The sequence below is a fragment of the Aulonocara sp. 'chitande type north' Nkhata Bay genome, linkage group LG11 (assembly GCF_057382095.1).
Source record: "Aulonocara sp. 'chitande type north' Nkhata Bay isolate Kocher_YH1m ecotype deep benthic linkage group LG11, A_spYH_male_GT1.1, whole genome shotgun sequence".
NCBI classification, from domain to species: Eukaryota; Metazoa; Chordata; class Actinopteri; order Cichliformes; family Cichlidae; genus Aulonocara; species Aulonocara sp. 'chitande type north' Nkhata Bay.
Window position 1 is genome coordinate 39,029,772 of NC_141354.1, and position 23,157 is coordinate 39,052,928.

Here is a 23,157-nt window from a genome sequence, read left to right on the forward strand (position 1 = left end):
TGTTGTGTTTCCGCACACCCCGTGCGTGCTGCCTTTCTGGACCACTCTTCCTCCTGCAGGGAAACCATAGAGGCAGCCGTCAACACTAACCCTCGGCGGGCATATACGAACAACACAGACATATGCTGACACACTAACTTGGTACGATAACTCAATGATCCCGCGCCGGTGGGAGCTCCAACACTCTCCTAAGTAGCTCCCCCGACGAGCCCTGATCACCAACAGGTGTGGCAGGAACTTCAGGTGTGGCCAGTCCTTCGCAGGGCCACACCTATCAGGCCTGCAGGTGGCTGTGCTCCATCTTTGTTACGTTCCCCCCGAAAGGGTCTAGGCATGTGAGTGAGGGGACCAGTAACAAATGAGTCCAGAACAGAATGAAAGGAAAACAGACCAGTGTTTTCAGTAAATAAAATAGTCTTTATTATAGATCATCTTAACATAAAGAGCCGGCAACGCCGTTTTACCAATAACACTTGGAAAAAGAGAAAAAGGGTTGCAACAACAAAGAACACAACAACCAAACAAAAACTCCACACCACAAGGAGGTACTTCCAGGGGCCCACAAGCTCACCCTGTCACTAACAGCAGCTGGCTTTACTGCTGCCAAGGCCCACAAGCCCACACTACTCACGCAAAGCAGCTATGCTGTTTCCACAACTCCACACTTTGAGCAGGCTAACCACACACAACGCAGAGAACACCCCCCACCCTGTTCACAGCTCATCCCCAGCTTATATGACCTCCGAGAGGTGATTGCTGACTGGGCCCAGGTGGTAAATGAGTCCAATGAGCAGCAGCTGTGTCCTGGGGAGAGAGAAGAGCAAGAGAGAGACGGGGGGTGGAGCAAAAGAGGAGGAGGCGGAGAAAAACACCACGCCCACACAAGGGCAGTATCAGGAGGCCCAGCTAGGGCCGTAACACCCCCTCCCATAAATACAAACCAGTGGTTTGTCATAGAACGTCCTACCCAGCTTTTAAACATATCACCTACCATCCACCATAATAACGGTTAGGCATACCCTGCCGAATCTGCCAAGACCTTTTTGATGGGTTGAAAACACTGCACGGGGTTGGCTCAAGTCCCTCAACATAGTGTCCCAAATGACAGCCAAATGTTTTTTGAGCCATCACATATGGAGAACCCATCAGGCAGCTAGAAGGCCTTACAGCAACACTTCTCTGACGCTTCTTCACTAGGTCATGGCAAAAGGCATGCTGGTTAGCCAGAGGTGCAGGTTGAAATGGTTGTGTCACACACAATCTATCACACTGTAGGTCATCTGGACCCGAGAGACCGTCATCAGGTGGCAGATTACAATTAGTTGATCTCTGACAGTGACCAAATGACACCACTGAGCAATTATGCTCCAACTGTTGCCTAGGACTGGCAACTTTGTCGGTTTGTGAACCACAGTTCACTCTTTTGAAAGCAGATCGATTTTGCTTTGAGTTTGCTTTCAAACAGTGAGCAACCAGGTGGCCAGGTTTGTGGCAGAAGAAACAGAGCTTTGTTTTGGCTCTTGAAACCACGCCTGTATCAGCTTTGTTAGCTGGCACACTCCTAACTCTCAAGACTGACTGTTTCTGTTTGTAGGCTCCACAATTTGCTATTAAATGGCCAGACTTTAAACAAAAAAAACACTTTCGTTTCACACTGGAATGGGACACAAGTACCTCACCCTTTCGGTACTGTGTAGCTGGCACATCACTAACCTTCACTGGGGCATCGCGCCGGTCATACCTACTGACACTGGTTTTATGGATGAGCGCGAACTCATCAGCCAGCGTCGCAGCCTGCTGTAGCGAGGAAACCCTCTGTTCATTAATATTTACTGCGATGCGCTCAGCAATGCAGTTCTTAAATTCCTCTATGAGCATTAGTTCCCGGATCGAAGCCAGGTCAGTGGCTTTGCAGGCCGCACACCACCGATCGAAAAGAACACCTTTTTCCCTGGCGAAATCAAGATAGGACTGACCCTGACCTCTTCTCAACCCCCGGAAACGCTGCCTATAGGCTTCTGGGACCAGCTCATAGGCCAGCAGGATAGCCCTTTTCAGCTTGTCATAGTCCAAGCTGTCCTCAGCTGACAACGAGGAACAAACTTCTTGAGCCTTACCCGCCAGCTTACATTGGAGCAAAATGGCCCATGAATCCCGTGGCCAGTGCAAGGCCGTGGCTATTCGTTCAAACGACTCGAAGTAGCTGTCGACCTCAGTGTCACGGAACATCGGAACCAGACGACTGTTTTTCCCTACGTCAAACGGGGTGTCCGCCTGACGAATGGAGGCGGTCGGAGGAAGGGAAACCTGCCGGAGTTCCAGCTGTCGCAACCTCACAGCTGTCTCTGCCTCCACCTCCACCTTCCTCAATTCGACCTCCCTAGCCCTAGCCAGTTCCGCGTCCAAACGCCTAAGCTCTAGCTCCCTTTTCAGCTGGAACTCTCTCTCATGCTGCTCCTTCTCCAGCTGGAGACGAGCCAGACGGACACGGAGCTTAGCATCCAGCTTCGAGCCTTCACTTGATTCAATGGAGAGGGGTTCGAAGCGAGGCACTGTCATGGGTTTGTTCTCAGGCAGCCCCTGATCAACAGGTGTCGACACCAATGGACCTACAGCTTGAGCTGGCGCCTGCAGAACGGGCTGAGACGCTGCACCACGCTCACCCTTAAACACTGCAATATCAAAGGTAGCCATTGACTCTAAAACAAAAACTACCTGAGGCTAACAATAACAACAAAGAAGCACCACCTCCAATACACAAATGAGAAACAGGCGGGAAAAGTGTGGCCACAGGTTAACCAATAAATAAAAATACCACCAACCCTCTCCCCAGACCTGCCTACTAAAATCTTAGCCTAGTTAGCTTCTGGAGTGTACCAGGCTCGAGGCAACTTTAAAGGCTAAGCGTCAAGTGCACAAAGCACCGACAAGCCTACCCCCGACAGGGAACTAATCCCCACCCGGGATTACTCCGAAAATAATAAAGGAAAAATAAAAAATGAGTGCCTGAAGGAGGAGCTTACGCTCAGCTAGACACTCCCCTTTGCTAACTGGAGAGAGAGCGCAGCAGATACCATACAACTAAACAAGCCACCGGCAAACAACTCACTAAAACTCAATTGCTGTTCCTTCCAGTCATATCCCGGACGAGCCCCCACCTGCAGGTGGCTGTGCTCCATCCTCCAGCCACACCCGCAGACATACACACGTATACACCCACACCCTGCCTATACATACGAGTGGGACACAGACTAACACAGCATTGTGGAGAAAACACACATCACCAAATAATAATAATACTAACAACAATAACAACAGTCAAAACTGGTCACGGACCCCCGAGTCCTCCAGAGCCGGGTCCGTGACAGTGTGGATTAGAGAAAATCCATTTGGTGCACGCTAGTGCTGGGCCATATCATACCATCCACGGTAACACCGGTGTAATGTTGGGCAACGATAAGAAAATGAAACATGGCGAAACATGGCGCACTTAAAATCCATCCTTTGATTTTTCTGAAAGTCGACAGAGCCCCTTATAATCCCGTGTGCCTTATGTCTGAACTCTGGTTGTGTTCACTGACCTCGAAACGATTTTATGTGCACGGCGCTCGAAAATCTGTCAAATGTTTCAGTACGACTTTGCTAAGCTACAAAGCCGCACCGCTTGATGGATTGTTGGAGCGTTACGGCTGTCGTAGGCGGAGCCTCGCAGAGTGATACGTGCTGTGCTTCAACATAATATTACCGTATTGCGTGTGTATAACCTCTTTTTAAGTGTTGTGGATATTATACATGGTTATGCTGAGGATATGTCGGCCAGTTTCCACTGGAAATGCCTTTTGGTTAAACTGTCAGTTTGCACTGTTAAATGTTTATATAACTTTAATGCAGATAAAAAACAGCTGCTTGTTTAAGTGAAAATACATTGATGGGGGTTTTTTGTTTTGTTTTTTGCACTAATAAAGTTGAGGAGTTCTTCTTTGGCTCTCAGAGGAGGCGGACGCACTTTTTCTCCTCTCCCTCATCTTCCCTGCTTGTGTCCTTGTCTAGTCTCTTTTTTTTCTGTATTCCTTTTCCCTGGAACAGAGAGGGAACAAAAAGGAATTATGAATTTGATCAACTGGTCCCTAAATGCAATTGACACCCCTTCCTCAACGAGAAGTCTGGGCTTGGGTGAGCCTGAGTGCTGAAGATATCTACCTATTCGGAACCATGATAACAGGGTTCTGGCTGATCGGAGCTGGCTTGGCCCTGACTTATCAAAGAATAAAGAAAGCGGAACCGGCTGTTCAAACCCCCACAAGGCTGCCCGCTGGGATTGAAATGATAGGAGAGGTTTGTGTATTGTATGTACGGTCGGCAAGGTCTGTCATCTCGGTTGTGGGCAAAAGACCTGCAACTGACACATAAAGGCTATCTCATCTCATCTCTCATCTCAATTTGTCTCTTGTCAATTATATCGTCAGTTATATCGTTATTGCAAATTTTCAAATGCATATGGTGATAAATATTTTTGGTCATATCGCCCTGCTCTAATGCACACTCTCTACGATCGTTGCACACTGGAAAAGGTTTAAAGAAATCATTAAAAATCCAAAATGACCTGAAATTCATGCCCGTGATGAACATCTGACCACAACTGTATGTAACCACTACGCATCATGTTCAAGTCGCTGGGCCTGTAAAGGGATCTCCACTGCGTTGTAAGACCCCTCGATATGTTGGAACTAATAAGCTGTTTCAAATATTGAAGTCTCAACTGTTCAAGAGCCGTGATTCAGAGCCAGGCTAACAGAGTTTACAGCTGAGGCAGTAAGCTGTAAATGTTCTCCCGCAGGCTGCATCTGGTTGAATTTAGCATTAAATTCCTGAAGGATCATTGACAGTAACTGTACACATTATTCCTTAGAAGTTTTGTTTTAGTTGAATAGGCAGAAATCCCCACAGGACTCGAGAGGTACCAGTTTAGTCTGTGTTTTTGCATCACTCCGGTTACACTTTGGCTTTCGCTCAGCTGGATTTGGCAGATTTGTGCTGGATTTGGCCCATGGACAGACTTCCAGAGAAATTCAGTGGAACTATTCATGAATTTCTTTTTTCTCTGTCAAACCACAAAGCCAGATAGGATGCAGTTGCAGCTCTGCTTGGTATTAGTTAGCAACTTAAGAAAAGCTGTTTCTCATTTAGTGGAGTGTATTTGTGAACACATGTTGTATAACAGTCTCATGGGCAGTGTTCACGTCGACAGAAAGTGATATTCTCCGTCTGCACATTCAGGCCGCCGTACGTTCATGTGATGAGCTAAAGCATTAGGAGGTATCACACAGACACAAATAAGCTCACTGTTGATCTGAAATGTGGCCAACGTCAGATCGTACTTCCCCAAAACATGACTGCACTGATCCACACCATGACTGTTTTCTCAAAGCAACATATGAAATCCTGCGCTCTTTAAGACGAGAGCGGCTGTGACGATGTGTGAATGACGCCGTCCTGCTGTCACGCTAACACAGTGTTTCTGTTTCTTATGTTCTCTTTGCTATTGTTTAGTTTCCTCGTTCTTCCAAGTGTAATCATTTGTACTTCCTGTTGGTTTAGTTTGTTCCCTCCCTGGTTAGTCTGTCACGTCTCTCGTATAAGTTCTGTCTCTGAGTTTCATTCATCTGTTTTCCTTCCTCCCACCTCATTATGTTTGATCTCTCCCCCATTCCCCGTGTGTTTCCACCGTTTGCCTTTGCCCATTGTTGCATCGTCCCATATTGCTGCGAGTGTCCCCCCTTTTCCTTGCTCTTAGTTGCTTGTTCCTCACTTTCTCAGTTGTCTAGTTTCACGTCTGAGTTACGTTTTTTTGTATTTGGTGTTTTGCCTGCCTTAGTTAATTCTTTTGAGTTTTGAGTCCTGCGTTGGCTCCTCCCTCTTCCTGGCACACAGTGCTTAAATGACACCAACCAAATTCTTAAGGCAGGTGTTCCACGCCATTTGGTCAGGGACACACAAAATTATTCCAGGTGAATTACTTAGCCTCAGGCCCTGGTGACTGAAAAACATCTGGTCTTTCCATAAGCTGTGTCCCAAAACCTAGGCCGCATCCTTCGGAGGCCGCATCCTTCGGAGGCTGCATCCTTCGGAGGCCGCATCCTTCGGGTTGTCACACAGCTGAATAACCATCAAACAGAAACTGATTAAATCGACGTGTGAGATGATAGAGAATTGACTCCAGTATCCTGTTATATATACATAGACTCCCGGCATCTGTACTAGGATGTACTTCATGCATGACGTCATGAAGTTTGGCCGTAGAAAGGATTCTGGCAGGCGCATGCAGACAACCACACGCTGTCTGATCAGATTGCACTGATTTGCTGTGTTTGTCATAGCTCTGTAATTATTGTTTGATGGAATGTTTTCCAGGATTGACATCCTAGCGCCCTTGTTTTTTCTTGTTCTTTTAATTTCCTAATTTTATTATTATTTTTCAACACTTCTTTGTTTTAGAAGCAATACAAATAAAGTGTAGTGACATATATATTATTATCAGCGTACACTACAGATGACTACTAGTGTACAGCTATGCAGACTATCCATCAGTCATCATTGATTGGAAGAGCAGAGGTGTAAATAATCACCAGTTATCAAACTGTGATGACCCTGCAGGGCCCTGCTGGGGACAATGGGGAACCTGGACCCAAAGGAACACCTGGTTTTCCAGGAAATCAGGTGCGTTCATCAACTAGGCTGTATGCATGCACTGACCAACGAGTTCAATTATGATGTACTGATTGTGTTTTTCTAATGAAGCATGTGTCTGATTAAAGGGAGTTTTGCATGAGGAAAAATACCAACATTGCTTTTTTTATTATTATTATTGCTTTAAAGGTCATTTAAACATTTAGACATTTAAAGACTTTAGAAGTATTTCCAGTGGCTGCAACATAAAGAATGTTCAGTGTTTGCATGATGTGAATAGAGTGAACAGTGGCAGCTCTGCTCCTCCACAGGGTGAACATGGATCAGCTGGAGAACCAGGGCTACCTGGACGTCCTGGCCCTAATGGGCAGAAGGTGGGTGACATCGCTTCCTTTCTTTGCATTCAGGAAAGCTTTTAACCAGAATACCCATGTAGCCAGCGGGTAGAAGTCAAAACCCAACCCCTATCCAACTACAAGCTTTAATGGCCCCAATGAGATTTTGTGTCACAGTCTGGTTGAAGCAAACTGTGTGAATGTGAGTAGATAATAGTGGAAACAGACTTAATATTAGCTGAAAGCGAGCTGTTTATTGTAGGCTGGTAAACAGTAGTGATGGGCAGATGAAGCTTCATGAAGCACTGAAGCTTTTCATCCAATTGGTTCACCCCAGCGCAAAGCTTCTTGAAGCTTCATTTGCTCTAGTAGGACACCTACTGGACGTAAAAATATTAGTTGGCATGAATTTGAAGAGTGTGGCCTTTTGCACACAGCCTGTAAATGTCAACAACAAAAGGAGTGTGTAAAACATGTATATTGTAGTGATGGCAGTATACTGTGTATATTTATAGTGGCAGTATGGGAAATGATTATTTGGAAATGCTTGAAATGAAAATGATCATTTACTGTGAGGTGAGGTGTGGTTGGGGTGTGGACAGTAGTTGTGCTTTTGTAACGCTGAGGTATGGACAGCTACACACTGAGGCTTTGAGCCTCAGTCCTGCCTGTTCACATTTTATTCTGTAAAAACTAAATTTTCACTGCTTTTACGACCTTTTTAGTGGGGAGAACATAGCTGGGATTTAATGATTTAACAAGTCTTTTGAATCCTTTGTCCTCCACAATGCTAAATGGCTGTGAGTCCTCAATCACCATGCTGACCAGGTCTTCATCTATTTGAGATTGTTCTCCTGAGGAAAGACAATAAAGACAAAGCACAAATATAAATATCACACACGTAACTTATAACAGTTGTATAATATTGTTATATCATTTAGTAACATTACTGCATGCTATATTATCATTGCATTTGATGGCTCACCTGGTCTTGCTCCACAATCGGTGTCCCCCTTATTCTCATGCAAAGCTCTGTAGTGCCTAAGCATGGATGAGGTGTTGTTGTTATATCCCAGCTCCCTGGCACATAGCAAACACTTCACCTTGTACAAAAGTACAGACAGCTCAACATAAATTGTATTGCACCATCAGTATCATGAAAATACATCTTCTGTAGAAATTTACATACCTTGTTGGGAGGAATAAGATCAAAATGTTCCCACACAGGGGAGGACATCCTCCTCTTCTTAGCTGGCTCCATTCTCTCCTGACTTTCTCTCCTCACTCTCATAAACCTCCAAACGGTCTCCAAACTCTCACTAACCGCAACTCTCCATCAAACACCCACATTTTGAATGAAGTCTGAGGGGTTTATATCGCTGTCATAGCTCGCGGCAAAGTTCGAACCACTTCATGAACCAGTCACGTGGTACAGCCGGGCAGCGAGGCTTCGGACGTCATCATTTTCAGCTCCTCCCATAAATGAAGCAAGCCTCGATACGCGCATCGCGGAAACGCCCCCTCCATTACTCGACACACGCTCCGAAGCCTCGATACAGAACGTCACATCACTAGTAAACAGCACAAAAACAAAAGGCAAAGGAGAAACTAACAATAACCTAAACTGGGTGAGCTAAATATAAAAACACTAGAACAAGGACCTAGAAACCTGAAGACCTGACATGAATCCATAAACCTAGAGGCATGGAAACAAAGCAGACGATTGGACGAGGAATGAGTGGAAACACACACTAAATACACACAGGAGGTGATGAAGCGGAAACACAATGACGGCACAGGGGAAGTGAAACTAAACACAATGAACATGGGACACCAGACCTCTTCAAAATAAAACAGGAAGCATAATGACACGCAGACATGAAACACGTGAAGGCTGAGGGAGACTTAAACACACGGGGTGAAGACACCAGGGGACTGTAATAAACAACAGCAACCTCAGTATAACAGAAATGAACTTAGATAACCTGATGAACTTAAACATAAACCATAAACATCCAAATGTATAAAAACTCAAAACGCTGGGTCAAATGGCCCAGGATCGTGGCCATAAACCACAGCAGCAGTTTAAACGTTTAAAATGTGAATAAAACTGGATTCAGCCTGTAAATAATGTACTCTTTATTTATAAATGGAAAGATATTTTGGCAGGGTTTTGTTGGATGGGGGTGTAAATTCTGATGGAGAAATGTCCATGGTTGTTATTTAAGGGCCAACCAGGAGAACCAGGTGTGAAGGGTGCTCTGGGACCACCAGGACCCAGAGGAATGCCGGTAGGATCCCGAACATGAGCTGAGCTTGTGTATATCTGTAATTCAATGCAGTTATCTCATGCAAGACTTTCTCTGTGTTCAGGGTCTGGATGGTCGTGACGGGTTTGGACCTGAAGGACCGAAAGGTTCAAAGGTAGAGCTGAACCTTAATTTGACATCAACCAACAAAAACTGAATGAATTCTGTTTTCATCAACAATGAAAAGCAGTAAGAAGAACGCCACATGGTTTTAGTTTCAGCTATTCGTTTGATGGAGGAGAAGATGTTCTGGTTCTCTCAGGATACACCGTGGTTTGTGTCACTGGTGACCCGCACCCAAGCTCTGTGCTGGCACAATCCAAAATGTTCCCTCCCAAGTTTTCATAAGAACCTGAAGAACCTCAGTTTTACCAGGATTCAGAAAAAGGAACGTTCGTCCATTTTTCACTGGCAGTGGTGAAGTGATTGAGGTCTGGGAGGCTGTTGAGATTTGGGGGCTTAGTGGAAAAATACAGCTTAGTATCATCTGCATAGGCATGGGGATGTCTTTGGTGCTGTTCAGCTGGACAATGATGTGGGTAAAACAGATTTACACATGTGGCCGAACATTTTAGAAAGTCTTAATCGTGAAATCGTTGCTTCTTCCTTTCTCTGTACAGGGAGATGCTGGTTTTCCTGGTTACCCTGGTTTACCGGTGAGTCCTTCCATTTTCCACACACTAAAACTTTGATGCCACCATGTGGTTCAGCCAAAGTAAGCTAGAAGTATGTTGGACTCTGTGGTGATTGAGACACGGCATTTTGTCTTCAGGGCGACGACGGTGCGAAGGGACCGAAAGGGCATCCAGGATCCAAGGGGAACCGGGGTCGTGGGGTAAGAAAGGTTTCTTTGATGTCGCGTCACTGAGACGTTGGCTTTTTGCTTCTTCTGTGATTTATGTGTGACCCATACAGGGGAACTCAGGCATGCCAGGAAAGCCAGGTGAGCCTGGAGGTGACGGATATCCAGGACACAAAGTACGTTTAAACTGCATCTTCACCTGCCTACCTTCACTCTCATTAGCACGTCTAATAATTCTTTGAATGATGTTATCTTCTAAGCAAATCTTTCAATAAAAAAAATCTCATTTAGTTTTTAAATTAAATTAGACAGAGGACATATTAAAAGATGGAGCTGCCAGGCAGGATGAAAAGAGAAAGACCTCATAGAGGTTTCATGGATGTATTTGGCGAGATCATGCAGAGGGTTGCTGTGACAGAGCAGGATGGTATCTGAGCTGGAGGCAGATGGCTGTGAGCACGTCCTGGTTACTGATGGACGATTTCAGTTCAAAAAGCTGGTAATGACACAGCATCACAAATTGCTGGGATCACTGTCCATAGGAACAGACATCACACAAGATCCATCCATGACTGGCAGACTCCAGCAGTAACGCTGCATCCTGTTCCGTTGTCAGGGAGGGACCACATCAACGTAAAACCGGCACCATGTAAAGGAAGCGGGTCATCACCCTGTGGAAGCCACAGATAAAAGTCACATTTGATTATCCTCCCAAATAAACTTACAATAATCTCTGTTTTTCCTCCATCCAGGGCCCGAAAGGTCCTCCTGGGAGCAGAGGCCTGTCTGTAAGTCCACCTTTAAATCGCTTCACCTGCTTAAAATAAATATGTTGTTACAAAGAACATTTTCTGTCGTCTCAGGAATGCGAACTGATCAACAAAATCAGGGACAACTGTGGTAAGTGTCATCGCTTTAAACACGTTTGCAAAACAATGATCAGCTGTTTGTTTATGAGTTTTTATGTAGAGGATGGAAACTAAAACGAACGTTTGTGGAAGCAAACTGCAGAGTACGAGCGCTGTGATAAGTGAATGTGTTTCTGCTTCACACAGCTTGTTCACACGGTACGTACGTCTCCTCTTAGTGAGAACAAACATGGTGAGTACAGCACAAAGACTTTGTCCACAGATGCCGACTGACTGAGATCATCGGGACATATTTGCACCTTTTTATCTGAAACTGTCTCCAACTGCTTGGTGGATTTTACTGAGTAGCAGAAGTCCTTTGTAACTTGTAACTAGTCGTCTTTGAGTATCTGTTAATCGGCCTGAGCGTGTTTCCAACACCGCGGTCGTTTCACTTCAGCTCTTCCTGACGTTACCTCCTCCAGGTGAGTCACAGTGTCCGGCCTACCCCACCGAGCTGGTGTTCGGCTTGGACATGTCTGACGACGTGACTCCGACGGCCCTCGAGAGGCAGCGCTCCGCCCTCCTCCACCTGCTGGAGGACTTGAGCATCGCTGAGAGCAACTGTCCACAAGGCGCTCGCGTGGCTGTGGTTGGATACAGCGCCTACACCAAGTACCTGATCCGCTTCCAGGACTACCATCGCAAGACTGCGCTGATAGAAGCTGTGAAGAACATCGCCCTAGAGAAGACGTCCAACAAACGCCAGCTGGGCGCCGCCATGCGCTTTGTGGGTCAGAACATCTTCAAACGAGTGCGAGCTGGGTTCATGGTGAGGAAGGTGGCCGTGTTTTTCACCAATGGAGCGTCTCAGGACAACACTGACATTCTTGCTGCCATTATGGAGTACCGGGCTCTGAACATCGTCCCAGCAATCATCTCCCTGAGGAACGTTCCCGCGATTAATCAGGCGATGGAGGTGAGTTTGATTTAGCCTCCATCAGGTCCATGGTGAACATGCTAAAATTAGACGATACATTACAAATGAATTCTCAAACATGTTTCATAGTTTTTCTGTTGTTGGAAAAAACGATGTTGATGAATTAACCTGAACACTTTAAACTGCACCATCATGCACAAAATCATCTTTCATTTAGTCTGACTTAAAACCTGACTGAGACCATCTGGGGATGGGAACCAAAAACAGCTTTTGTAGGAAACCTGTTGCTGATGCTGCCCAGACAGACTTTACCTTCCACAGGTAACAAACAGCAGTCGGGCTGCAGCCTCCCTGTCTACCTGCTCACGTTTCTAAAGTAGAATCAGTCTTTGCTTCGTGTTCTGCTAAGAGAAAGATCTCAGAGATGTGAGTCCTCGTTAGGGATTTGCTTTGGTGCAGCCTGAGGTTCATGTTACTAAACTGTGGTTGTGAGACAGCTTTTTTTAATGTAACAGGTAGTGAAGCAAATTACTTTTTCCCAGGAACAATCAAGTAGCAAACTGCGTTACCTTTAAGAAAAGTGTTCTGGTGTCTTGCTAATCATTTTATCTTGACTCTGGATTCTGTAGAAAGAATAGAGCCTGGAATGTGAAGTGCGTGACTCCCTGGGGTAGCTCAAACACACAGCTTTGATCAGAAAACTCATAAGCTGGACATTATTTTATACAACCGACAAGGATTCAGGGTCACCCCAACTATCAGTTTCTTCTTTAGTCTGAAGTACTGAAGTAATAATCTGTAACCAAATATTATGTCTTGTTTGTTATAACAAAGGAGAACTGCTTATTAACAGTTTTTTAAATGAATTCAAACTGTGTCTTTGGTTGGTTAATAAGCTGAAGTGCTGCCACTCCTCCTCCTCGGCCTGTGCGATGAGGAGTCTGGCTGTGACTCAGTGGGTCAGGATAACTCAGTATGTTGATACCAGCATGGACTAGCGTAGATCCATCCATCCATCCATTCGCTTCCGCTTATCCTTTTCAGGGTCGCGGGGGGCGCTGGAGCCTATCCCAGCTGTCATAGGGCGAGAGGCGGGGTACACCCTGGACAGGTCGCCAGTCTGTCGCAGGGCCAACACACAGGGACAAACAACCATTCACACTCACATTCACACCTAGTGGCAATTTGGATTGTCAAATCAGCCTATCCCCACAAGCTGCATGTCTTTGGACGGTGGGAGGAAGCCGGAGTACCCGGAGGGAACCCACGCAAACACGGGGAGAACATGCAAACTCCACACAGAAAGACCCCGGCCTGATGTTGGAATTGAACTCAGGACCTTCTTGCTGTGCGGCAACAGTGCTAACCACCGTGCCACCGTGCTGCCTCTTTTTTTTTTTCTTTTTTTTAGCGTCGATGAAAAGGTTAATAAATGAAATGGGAGCTGCTGTTACGATTGAGGTGGAGGACTCACACGCAGGACTCTGATGCACACCGGGTGTATATACAAAAAGGTGAGGGGTCAGGGCTCCAGGGAAATCCAGGGGCAAAGTGCTCATTCCTCTTCAGGCAATCCACACACGCGACCAGCCTCTCTCTCCGACACTCACCACACAGGAAGCAGTCCAGGGAGTCTGTACACAGGGAAACGTACTGAAGGTTTCTGTTTGAGGCTACACTTCCTCCTCGTAGTCACCAAACTGGCCTGATTTCCCACTTTGGACACAGTCAACCAGGCCAACAGTACCTTTGCAAAGCACCACAGGGCCTGGCTGGCTCTGTGGGGAGCCAGGCCTCCAGAGCTACAACCAGGCGACCAGGTGCTAAAGGAGGCAAAGGAATAATTGGACAACCGACAAAGTGAGCAGAAGAGAGCCAGCTTCTCAGACAGTTACTGCTGATGTTGCTGCTCTTTAGACAACTGAACAAGCACCACTGATGTGGTGCACCAGGAGCAGGAAGTGATGCAATAATGCAGCGAGCGTGCCACCCTATCTGTCCACAAAACCTACCATGCCTCTCAGTGTGAACATACAGGAGTGTGGAGTCGATATCGTAATATCTGGTTTGGATGAAGATGGGACTTCATAAATCAGTAAGCACTGTTACAGCAACGGCGCCCTGAGATTATCGGAGTGTTTGCCTTGGATTAAAAAACATTTGGCTCTTGATGCTACAGTCAGGGTGTCCCCGTTTCCTTTTTAGACCTTACAGTGTGATGACTTCTGGAGGGTTCCACGGTTTCATCATCTCCCTTTTAAACTCTTTGCTCTCACTTGAGCCAATACATCTGGGACCTTCTCAGCACATGATGTGAGGGCCTTTTTCCCAGCCTGTTTGGCCTGCAAGCACAAAGTCGTTCCAGCTCATTGTGCACTTAGTCTCCCTGTGCGGCTCCAGTTACGTTTACAGTGTGTAGCCAGAAGTTAGTGTACAACAGGAAGAAACAGCTGTGGTGCCTGAAGCCTTCTCTCATGGCTGTCAGTTATAAAGCACATACAAGACCGAAGAGGGAAAGTTTAATAAAACATCATTTTCTTTAAGCTGCTTGTCGTCTTCCTTCAGTCGTTGAGGAATTCTGTTTGTCATGAACGAGCGAAGCGGTCGGTAACGGTAGCTGCTGTCTCCTCTCAGGCTGACGACACAGGAAACTCCATCTTCACGGTGCTGAGGAGGCCACAGGAGCTGGCTGCTGACCTGAGGAGGGTCAAGAGCTGTGCCGTCTGTTACGGTAACGACTGATGCTCATACCTCATCTGCACTGCACACTTTTTTAGTTCGAGTTAGATGAGCTGTGTGGGATCAAAGTGAATATGAGGAAGCTTGACTTTACAGTCCTCTTAAAAATGTAAATCGCCACATCTCACTGCTCTCAGGACGTGCGGCTACTTTTATTGATGCCATTATCGGCTCTGCAGCAGGTGACTGTGATAGTAGGTAGGGGTGGGACTTTATTTATACCGATATGTGACAGAAGGAAGGGGGCCGACACTCCGAGGCAGCAAGTGTAGCTTCAGGCCGAGTGCACAGACAGAAACACAGGGATGAGACCGCAGAGCTGAGTGCAGAGTTTTTAAAGCTGGCCTGGTTTTATTTTCAGCCATTTTTCCACGATGGAGAACAAAACGATTCAACTTGTCCAGGCCTTAAACGTGATGCGTGTTCTCCCCTGCGAGTCTCACAGCCCTGAATGTGCACTTGAAGCCATTTTTGATTCTAACTTGTTGGATCTGCTGCTCACCGCCAACAAGCTGCTGCAGTTTTACGACTTTCCCTGCTGATTAAAACCTCCCTGAGTCATTAAGCAATAACAAATGAAAGGTTTTTATACGACTGCAGTTAAAAACAAAACTTCCAGAACTTTTTCTGTGATTTCACACATTTCTTTCTTTGTTCATCGTGTAGAAAAACAGTTAAATATTTAACTTCTGTACACTGACAGAGACTTTGGTTGATACATAACTTTATGCCTTTAGGTGTCTAATCCTTCCCTGGATGAAAAACACTTACACAATATCAGACTTTTTTCTTTCAGTTTTGGTAATACATGAGAAAAATCACTTTTTACAATGAAGTTAACGTTAAATACACGAGCAGCGTATGTGGATGAATAAAGGTGTTTTCAGTGGCTGCTGATGTCTCTGCAGACCCCTGCAGGCGTGCAGAGGAGTGCGCCTTCATCCAGGAACCAGTGCTGCCTCAGCAGGCGGATGTGGACCTGGTCATGGTGCTGGACAGCTCCAGGGAGATCCAGGCCGATGAATACGCCGGTGCCCGGCAGCTGCTGAGCTCTGTGGTGGAGCAGCTGGCCGTGAGTCCACAGCCCCGCCGAGCCGGCCGCCAGGCCCGAGTAGCTCTGGTCCAACAGAGCACCAAGGTGGAGTTCGGCCTGCAGACCTACCAGAACGCTGGAGACATGAAGACGTACATGATGCAGAACATGCAGCAGCAGGGCGGCTCTTTGGCGCTGGGACAGATGCTGGACTACACCCTGAGGGAGGTGCTGCTGAAGGCCGGCCAGCCGCGCAGCAAGAGGGCCGTCCTGACTGTGGTGGGCACCAAGACGGCCTACAGAGACCAGGCCAAGCTGCGCTACATCTCCCAGAAGGCCAAGTGTGAGGGGGTGGCGCTGTTTGTGGTGACGGTGGGTGATCGTTACAACCGGATGGAGGTGGAGGAGCTGGCCAGCGTGCCGATACAGCAGCACCTGATCAGACTCGACAGGCTGAAGGCCGACGAGCAGGGCTACGCCCAGCGCTTCATCAGGGTCTTCCTCTCCGCCCTCAACAGTAAGAGCACGCTCAGATCTCCCTGTCGTCTGTAACCAGACACACACTGACGGGCTGTTCGGGTTTATTTCAGAGGGACTCAACACTTATCCTCCACTCCCATTTAAACTGACCTGCAGCCAGCTGTCAGAGCCAGGCGACACTCTGGACACGAACAGGTAACACTTTCCACAGACTCACACAGACTCACACTGAGCCACAGCTTCCACAGACTCACACAGACTCACACTAAGCCACAGCTTCCACAGACTCACACAGACTCACACAGACTCACACAGACTCACACTAAGCCACAGGTTCCACAGACTCACACAGACTCACACAGACTCACACAGACTCACACTGAGCCACAGCTTCCACAGACTCACACAGACTCACACTGAGCCACAGCTTCCACAGACTCACACAGACTCACACTGAGCCACAGCTTCCACAGACTCACACAGACTCACACTAAGCCACAGCTTCCACAGACTCACACAGACTCACACTGAGCCACAGCTTCCACAGACTCACACAGACTCACACAGACTCACACTGAGCCACAGCTTCCACAGACTCACACAGACTCACACAGACTCACACTGAGCCACAGCTTCCACAGACTCACACAGACTCACACAGACTCACACTGAGCCACAGCTTCCACAGACTCACACAGACTCACACTGACTCACACTGACTCACACTGACTCACACTGACTCACACTGAGCCACAGCTTCCACAGACTCACACAGACTCACACTAAGCCACAGCTTCCACAGACTCACACAGACTCACACTGACTCACACTGACTCACACTGACTCACACTGAGCCACAGCTTCCACAGACTCACACAGACTCACACTAAGCCACAGCTTCCACAGACTCACACAGACTCACACTGACTCACACAGACTCACACTGACTCACACTGAGCCACAGCTTCCACAGACTCACACTGACTCACACAGACTCACACAGACTCACACTGAGCCACAGCTTCCACAGACTCACACAGACTCACACTAAGCCACAGGTTCCACAGACTCACACAGACTCACACAGACTCACACTAAGCCACAGGTTCCACAGACTCACACAGACTCACACTAAGCCACAGGTTCCACTGACTCACACAGACTCACACAGACTCACACTGACTCACACAGACTCACACAGCTTTGTCATCAACAACACATCTGTGTAGCTCACACAAACACACCTTAAAGCAGATAACCCATAAGCTGGAGACAATGTCATCTCTTACTGTTTGGCACTAATTAACTGGAATAAGTTTCTCTTTATTGCTTCATGAACTTCTTCACAAATAAATTGAAGAAAATAAGAACAACCCCAGGTTTCTCTTCAGCTCTGTAGCCAGGCTGACAAACAGTCAGAGCTCTGTTGAGCCAACCATCCCTTTAACCTTAACTAGTAATGACTTCATGAACTTCTTCACAAATAACATTTTTATCATTAGAGAAAAAATTACCAATAATCATCCCACAGATGTAATATTATCTACAGCTACTCTTAGTACCATTGATGTTAAGTTAGACTCTTTTTCTCCAGTTGATCTTTCTGAGTTAACTTCAATAATTACTTCCTCCAAACCATCAACGTGTCTTTTAGACCCCATTCCTACAAAACTGCTCAAAGAAGTCCTGCCATTAATTAATGCTTCGATCTTAAATATGATCAACCTATCTCTAATGATCGGCTATGTACCACAGGCCTTCAAGCTGGCTGTAGTTAAACCTTTACTCAAAAAGCATCTCTAGACCCAGCAGTCTTAGCTAATTATAGGCCAATCTCCAACCTTCCTTTATATCAAACATCCTTGAAAGAGTAGTTGTCAAACAGCTAACAGATCATCTGCAGAGGTTTATTTGAAGAGTTTCAGTCAGGTTTCAGAGCTCATCACAGCACAGAAACAGCTTTAGTGAAGGTTACAAATGATCTTCTTATGGCCTCTGACAGTGGACTCATCTCTGTGCTTGTCCTGCTAGACCTCAGTGCAGCGTTCGATACTGTCGACCATAATATCCTATTAGAGCGATTAGAACATGCTGTAGGTATTACAGGTACTGTGCTGCAGTGGTTTGTATCATATCTATCTAATAGACTCCAGTTTGTTTTTTATGGCCCCGCCCCTCCCTGAGCCTGGTTCTGCTGGAGGTTTCTTCCTGTTAAAAGGGAGTTTTTCCTTCCCACCGTTGCCAAGTTCTTGTTCATATGAGGTCGTCTGATTGTTGGGTTTCTCTGTAGTATTTCTATGCCTTGAAATATAAAGCACATAAATGTTAGTAAACAGCAGTTTCGGAGCAGCAATAATTAAACGTGTTATTCAGAAAGCTATTGTGATGGCTCAGCGAGTGCCGCTGCTCTGTGTCCAGTCAGGGCTCAGCAGACTGGGAGCTGGAGATTTCCGATCAGCCGAGAAACTGGTTCCAGGAGCAGACGGGAATCTTGGCAAGAAACCTGAGCGTCATCAACACTCTGAGCAAAAGAAAGAGGTTGTTTTCAGGAGCTGACCTCACAGGTAGAGCACTCACACACACACATAAACACACACACACTCACTAATTAGTGCTCAGTAACATTCAAAAACATTTTGGAAAGAAAAGCATCTGCACTTTCAGTTTCTTGAAGACGTTTCACCCGAGAAGCTTCTTCAGTTCTCAGAGCGACTGGTGGAGCGTCCCAGATTTTTAAGCCCTGTGGGAGTGTCCCTACGAGGGTCGTGGACCTCCTATTGATCCTCTGCCTGGGTGTGAAAATGGGTGGGGGTCACAATCAACCAAGATGTTGGGTGAACCCACACGTGTAAAGAAAGCTCTTAAAACATGCGGTTATCCTAATTGGGCTTTCATCAAATCAGCAAAGAGGCTGATTCCCTGAGGTCAGAAGGCCCAGGATGTGATTGGGTGTTAAGGCGTCGGGAATGAAATCACATGATAGGGTGGAGTTAGGTTTCACCCAAACCCTTGGCTGATTGTGACCTGCACCTGTTTTCATACCTCGGCTCGTGTGATTAGGTACAGGATCATTAGGGGGTCCGTCGTCCCCTCTTAGGCCGGGGCTTAAACCAGTTGCTGTAAGAACTGAAGAAGCATAAACGTCTTCAAGCAACTTAAAGAAGTCCAGACGCTTTTCTTTCCAAGCTCCTCAGACTACGATGAGCTGGATGACTGAGAACCTTTACAGACATGTTTCTAATTAGTTAAAAACAAACAGATTTTAACCACGAAGGGTTCACATTCAGTCGTCAGTGAGTCCACATCATTAACAAGCACACACTCGGATCACTGGCCTGTTTATGGCCGTCTGTGTTGCTGTTTATTTCTCCCCTGTGGGTGTAACTCAGCCTGTGGTGTTGTAAAGTGCTCTAATGAAACCTGCTTCACTGAAGCTCTGCAGCTTTAGCTCGCACTCCCTGCTGACTGTTTGGTCTCTGACAGATGTGGACGTGGAGCCGACGAAGCAGCTGGACAGCTTTGTGTCCACAGGTGAGCATCCACCTGCTCTCAGTCACACTGTCCTTTCTCTTCCTCGCTACGATGACGGGAAGAACGCTGAGTTTGAGGAACGCAGATGATCTCAGTGACATCGCACCTACAGTCTGCAATCATCAAATAGGGAGACATTGACCAAAACATGAGCCACAAACATTCAGCCTACTTCAGTTTAACCAGCCGAGAACTGAGGGAAAGTCTTTTAGTGGGGTAGCTCAAACCGGTCAAAAGATACAGACTAAAATAAATTCCCCTTCAGAGGACATAAACGAGTGTGCTGGGTGTCAGGAGGTTACAGTGTTATTAGTAAGAAGCACAGCTGCACTTTGCAGCTCGATACATAAACTGTGCCCAGTGTCCTGCTAGCCTACCGTGTGAGGACAACGACTGATATTTCCCAGCCTTCAGAGCAGACGGCAGATATCCGAGCTCAGACTTCCTGTTCAGTTCACTCTTCATTGTTTATGCATTTAATAATAGTCTGCAAAAATCAAATCAAACACCCTGGCAAAGAAGGCCCAGAGCTGCTGCTCTACCCTCCTCAGTGGAGAGCGTGATCCTCCTGCCAGGTGTTTGTACTCAGGGGCCACGACTGAGAGCAGGAAGGCTGCCTGAGGGTCATTAGCACCCCCCAAAAAATCACTGGCTGCCCTCTGACACACCTGGAGGCCATCGCCAGATCCTCCTGTCTCAAGTAAACCAGGGCCATCACAGGTGACCCCGCCCCCCACCTGTTTGACCCACTGCTCTCTGGTCTGCGCCTCAGGTCAGTCAGCTGCCACACCTCCAGACTCACTAACAGCTTCTTCCCCGACCCCTGCCCACCAATCTGAGGCATGGTCTGAGTGACCCTCATCACTCAGGACGCTCACACACTCACATTCCTCTAGAGCAGGGGTCGCAACCTGCGGCTCTTTAGTCCTTATACTGCGGCTCCACGTGGTTTGGAAAAAAATGACAAGTAACTGAAGTGTATTTTAATTGTCTTGGTTCTTTTTTAACTTGTAGTTCGCAATTGGAAGATTATCGTGATCTTGAAATACAAAAATAAAATTATATGTTAGTATTCTTCATCGCTCAAAATAACCGTACCCGCCGAAGCGCCGTGGATTTATCGAGGCTTTCAACCCCAGGCAGGCCAAGCATGGATCTTTGGATCCACAAACGTAAGTGAGCAGCTCCTCCATGAACTATGGTAACAACAAGCTGGGTCCAAACTGCTCTTTGGGTGTTAAAGGTTGCTGACCCCGATCTGTCTGCTATGTATTCCTGAAGCCCTTTACTATTGATATATTTTCTTCCTCCGTTGCAGAGCGCCCATAATTTTGCACATGTACAATGACAATAAAGGGCTCTTCTATTCTTCTGTTCTGTTTTATTGAGTTTGTTTTTCTGTGAGCTGATTTTGCCTCCTCGCTCCTGTCACCTCTTGCAGGCATCTGCTTCCTCGGCAAGGATGCTGGCGACTGTGTGAATTACACGGTCAGGTGGTTCTTCGACCACAAACGCAGCGTCTGCTCCCGTTTCTGGTACAGCGGCTGCGGAGGCAACGAAAACCGCTTTGCGACGCAGGCAGAATGCGAGAGAGTTTGTCTGTCAAAGCACAGATGAGGCGCCGGGCCACCGATCTGCACTGAGAGCTGACACAGCAGCAGAGCGACCTCAGAGCAGCTTCGTCCACAGTGGGTTTTGTTCTGGGCAGTTAAAGTGTAAAGACTTAAACACACACAAGGAGCCGCCTTGTCCTCCACCCATGTATGATTAGTTTAGTTCACTCCTCTGAAACTACTTTACTGAAATGGAATAATCTTTTTTATGTCACAGGGTGCTATTTTTAAAGGTATTTTCATTTTTAAATACTTTAAATGCTTCCAAGAAAAGACATCACGAGAATGTGTTGAAAAATGATTTTATGCCTAAAACCTTTATGAATTATGTTTAACAGATGCCAAAGGAAGCAGGACTGTGATGCAAATTTCTACCAGGCGTTGGTGCAGTGCCTTTGCAGCTGCAGCCGGGCAAACAAAATCTGTGAGAAAATTTAGAAACATCAAAAACTAAAGTTAAAACAACGCCAGCTCAAGAAACGCTGCCCCCTGCTGTTGAAAATATTAAAACCTGCCTTTAAAATCCAAATATTTCCAAAGCTCGCAGGCGCCTTGAAGCAGCTCCTCTGAAACAGCTGCATGTATTTTGTACTGTTTGTTTCTGAATAAAAGTTTGTGTTTAGATAAAAGTCCGACATGTGTCCGTGTCTGTGTGCCTCTTCAGGATTTCAGTGAAAACAACCCAAACCTGACATTAAAACAGATAAACGCAGCACAACAAAGTTTAAAACATTATCCACCTGATATGTTAAAGCTCATATGAAATATTCAGTGATCCTGTCACGCGAGGTTCAACCTCTGCGTTCAGGTCAAAGACGGTACTGCTGTGCTGTGTTCCTGCCTCAAGGTGGCGCTGCAATGCCTAAGAAGCAGTCAGCAGGCCCAGGCTCCCTCACTCAGTAAAAATGAGTTATTGGTAAGCGCTCAGCAGCGACGCTGCCCACTCTGCAGCACAGGGACGCCACACGTCTCTGCATCGAGTGATCGTTGCAGCGTGCGGCAGTGGAAGCTGCGCTGCTCTGAGCTCCATCGCTTCCTGTTAAAAACAGTCTTTTCATACAACAGTTTTTGAACTTAACGGGTTTTCCTTTGGATAATTTACTGTACAACGAGTTACATAACAGTGACAGGATGATAGAGTCGTTTACTGGGATGCACCATCGTGAAGGCTGGAGTTATCCTCCAGACTGGTATCTGATGTTTTTGTGATCACACGCTCAAAGACTTTATCACAGGTCATTTTTTATTGTGAAGAAAGATGGAAACACAAACATCCCCATCAGCCTGAAGTCTCATGGTTTATTTATTTGATCATTTTAAGACTTGGAGCTCAGTAAACTGGTGTCTATTAGACAAGTTGTGGTTTTAATCGTCTTTGCTGTCTTTAAACATTACATTTCACTTCCAAATGTGAGCACAGAAGTAATAACAGTAACTCACCTGAAAGGAGTTTCCCCCCTCTGTTGGTAAAAAGCAGGTTTAATACCATGATACATAACACAGGACGATGCTGCTCTGCCTCGTGGGATTCTTCAGCAATCCTGAAACACTGACTACACTACTCGGGCCCACAGAGCAAAAGTAATGATTTTATTCCACCTTATTTTATTTCTATAATACAAAGAAAGATTAGTGTGATTATTCATTTGTGTTAAGTCTTTTTGTTTTATTGGATTCCAGCCTTTGTAAAAGAAAATCATGCGTCTTTGGGTTTGAAGGCTGTCACATGACCTTCAGCGCCGGCGGTGTCACCGCTCCAGGACGGTCCACCAGCAGCGCTACGAGCCAAAGGGAGCATCATCAGGAAGCAGGCATGTCCCTCACTTTGCACAGACTGTAA

At 46.5% G+C, this 23,157-nt stretch overlaps 1 protein-coding gene across 2 annotated transcripts in view; it reads left to right on the forward strand.

Annotated features, from left to right (window-relative positions):
- LOC147319839 (collagen alpha-6(VI) chain-like) overlaps nt 1-21,949 on the forward strand; it is a 55,962-nt gene extending 34,013 nt beyond the window's left edge. For both annotated transcript variants that reach the window (XM_086312625.1, XM_086312626.1), the window contains 17 exons: nt 6,655-6,717; nt 6,999-7,061; nt 9,251-9,313; nt 9,396-9,446; nt 9,952-9,987; nt 10,104-10,166; nt 10,247-10,309; nt 10,886-10,921; nt 10,997-11,033; nt 11,189-11,200; nt 11,467-11,960; nt 14,556-14,652; nt 15,569-16,210; nt 16,284-16,368; nt 18,592-18,737; nt 19,657-19,704; nt 21,146-21,949. In XM_086312625.1, the coding sequence (XP_086168751.1) occupies nt 6,655-6,717; nt 6,999-7,061; nt 9,251-9,313; nt 9,396-9,446; nt 9,952-9,987; nt 10,104-10,166; nt 10,247-10,309; nt 10,886-10,921; nt 10,997-11,033; nt 11,189-11,200; nt 11,467-11,960; nt 14,556-14,652; nt 15,569-16,210; nt 16,284-16,368; nt 18,592-18,737; nt 19,657-19,704; nt 21,146-21,321 (2,175 nt within the window). In that variant the 3' untranslated portion in view covers nt 21,322-21,949. The remainder of the gene's footprint in view (nt 1-6,654; nt 6,718-6,998; nt 7,062-9,250; nt 9,314-9,395; nt 9,447-9,951; nt 9,988-10,103; nt 10,167-10,246; nt 10,310-10,885; nt 10,922-10,996; nt 11,034-11,188; nt 11,201-11,466; nt 11,961-14,555; nt 14,653-15,568; nt 16,211-16,283; nt 16,369-18,591; nt 18,738-19,656; nt 19,705-21,145) is intronic.
- The last annotated feature ends 1,208 nt before the right edge of the window (nt 21,950-23,157 follow it).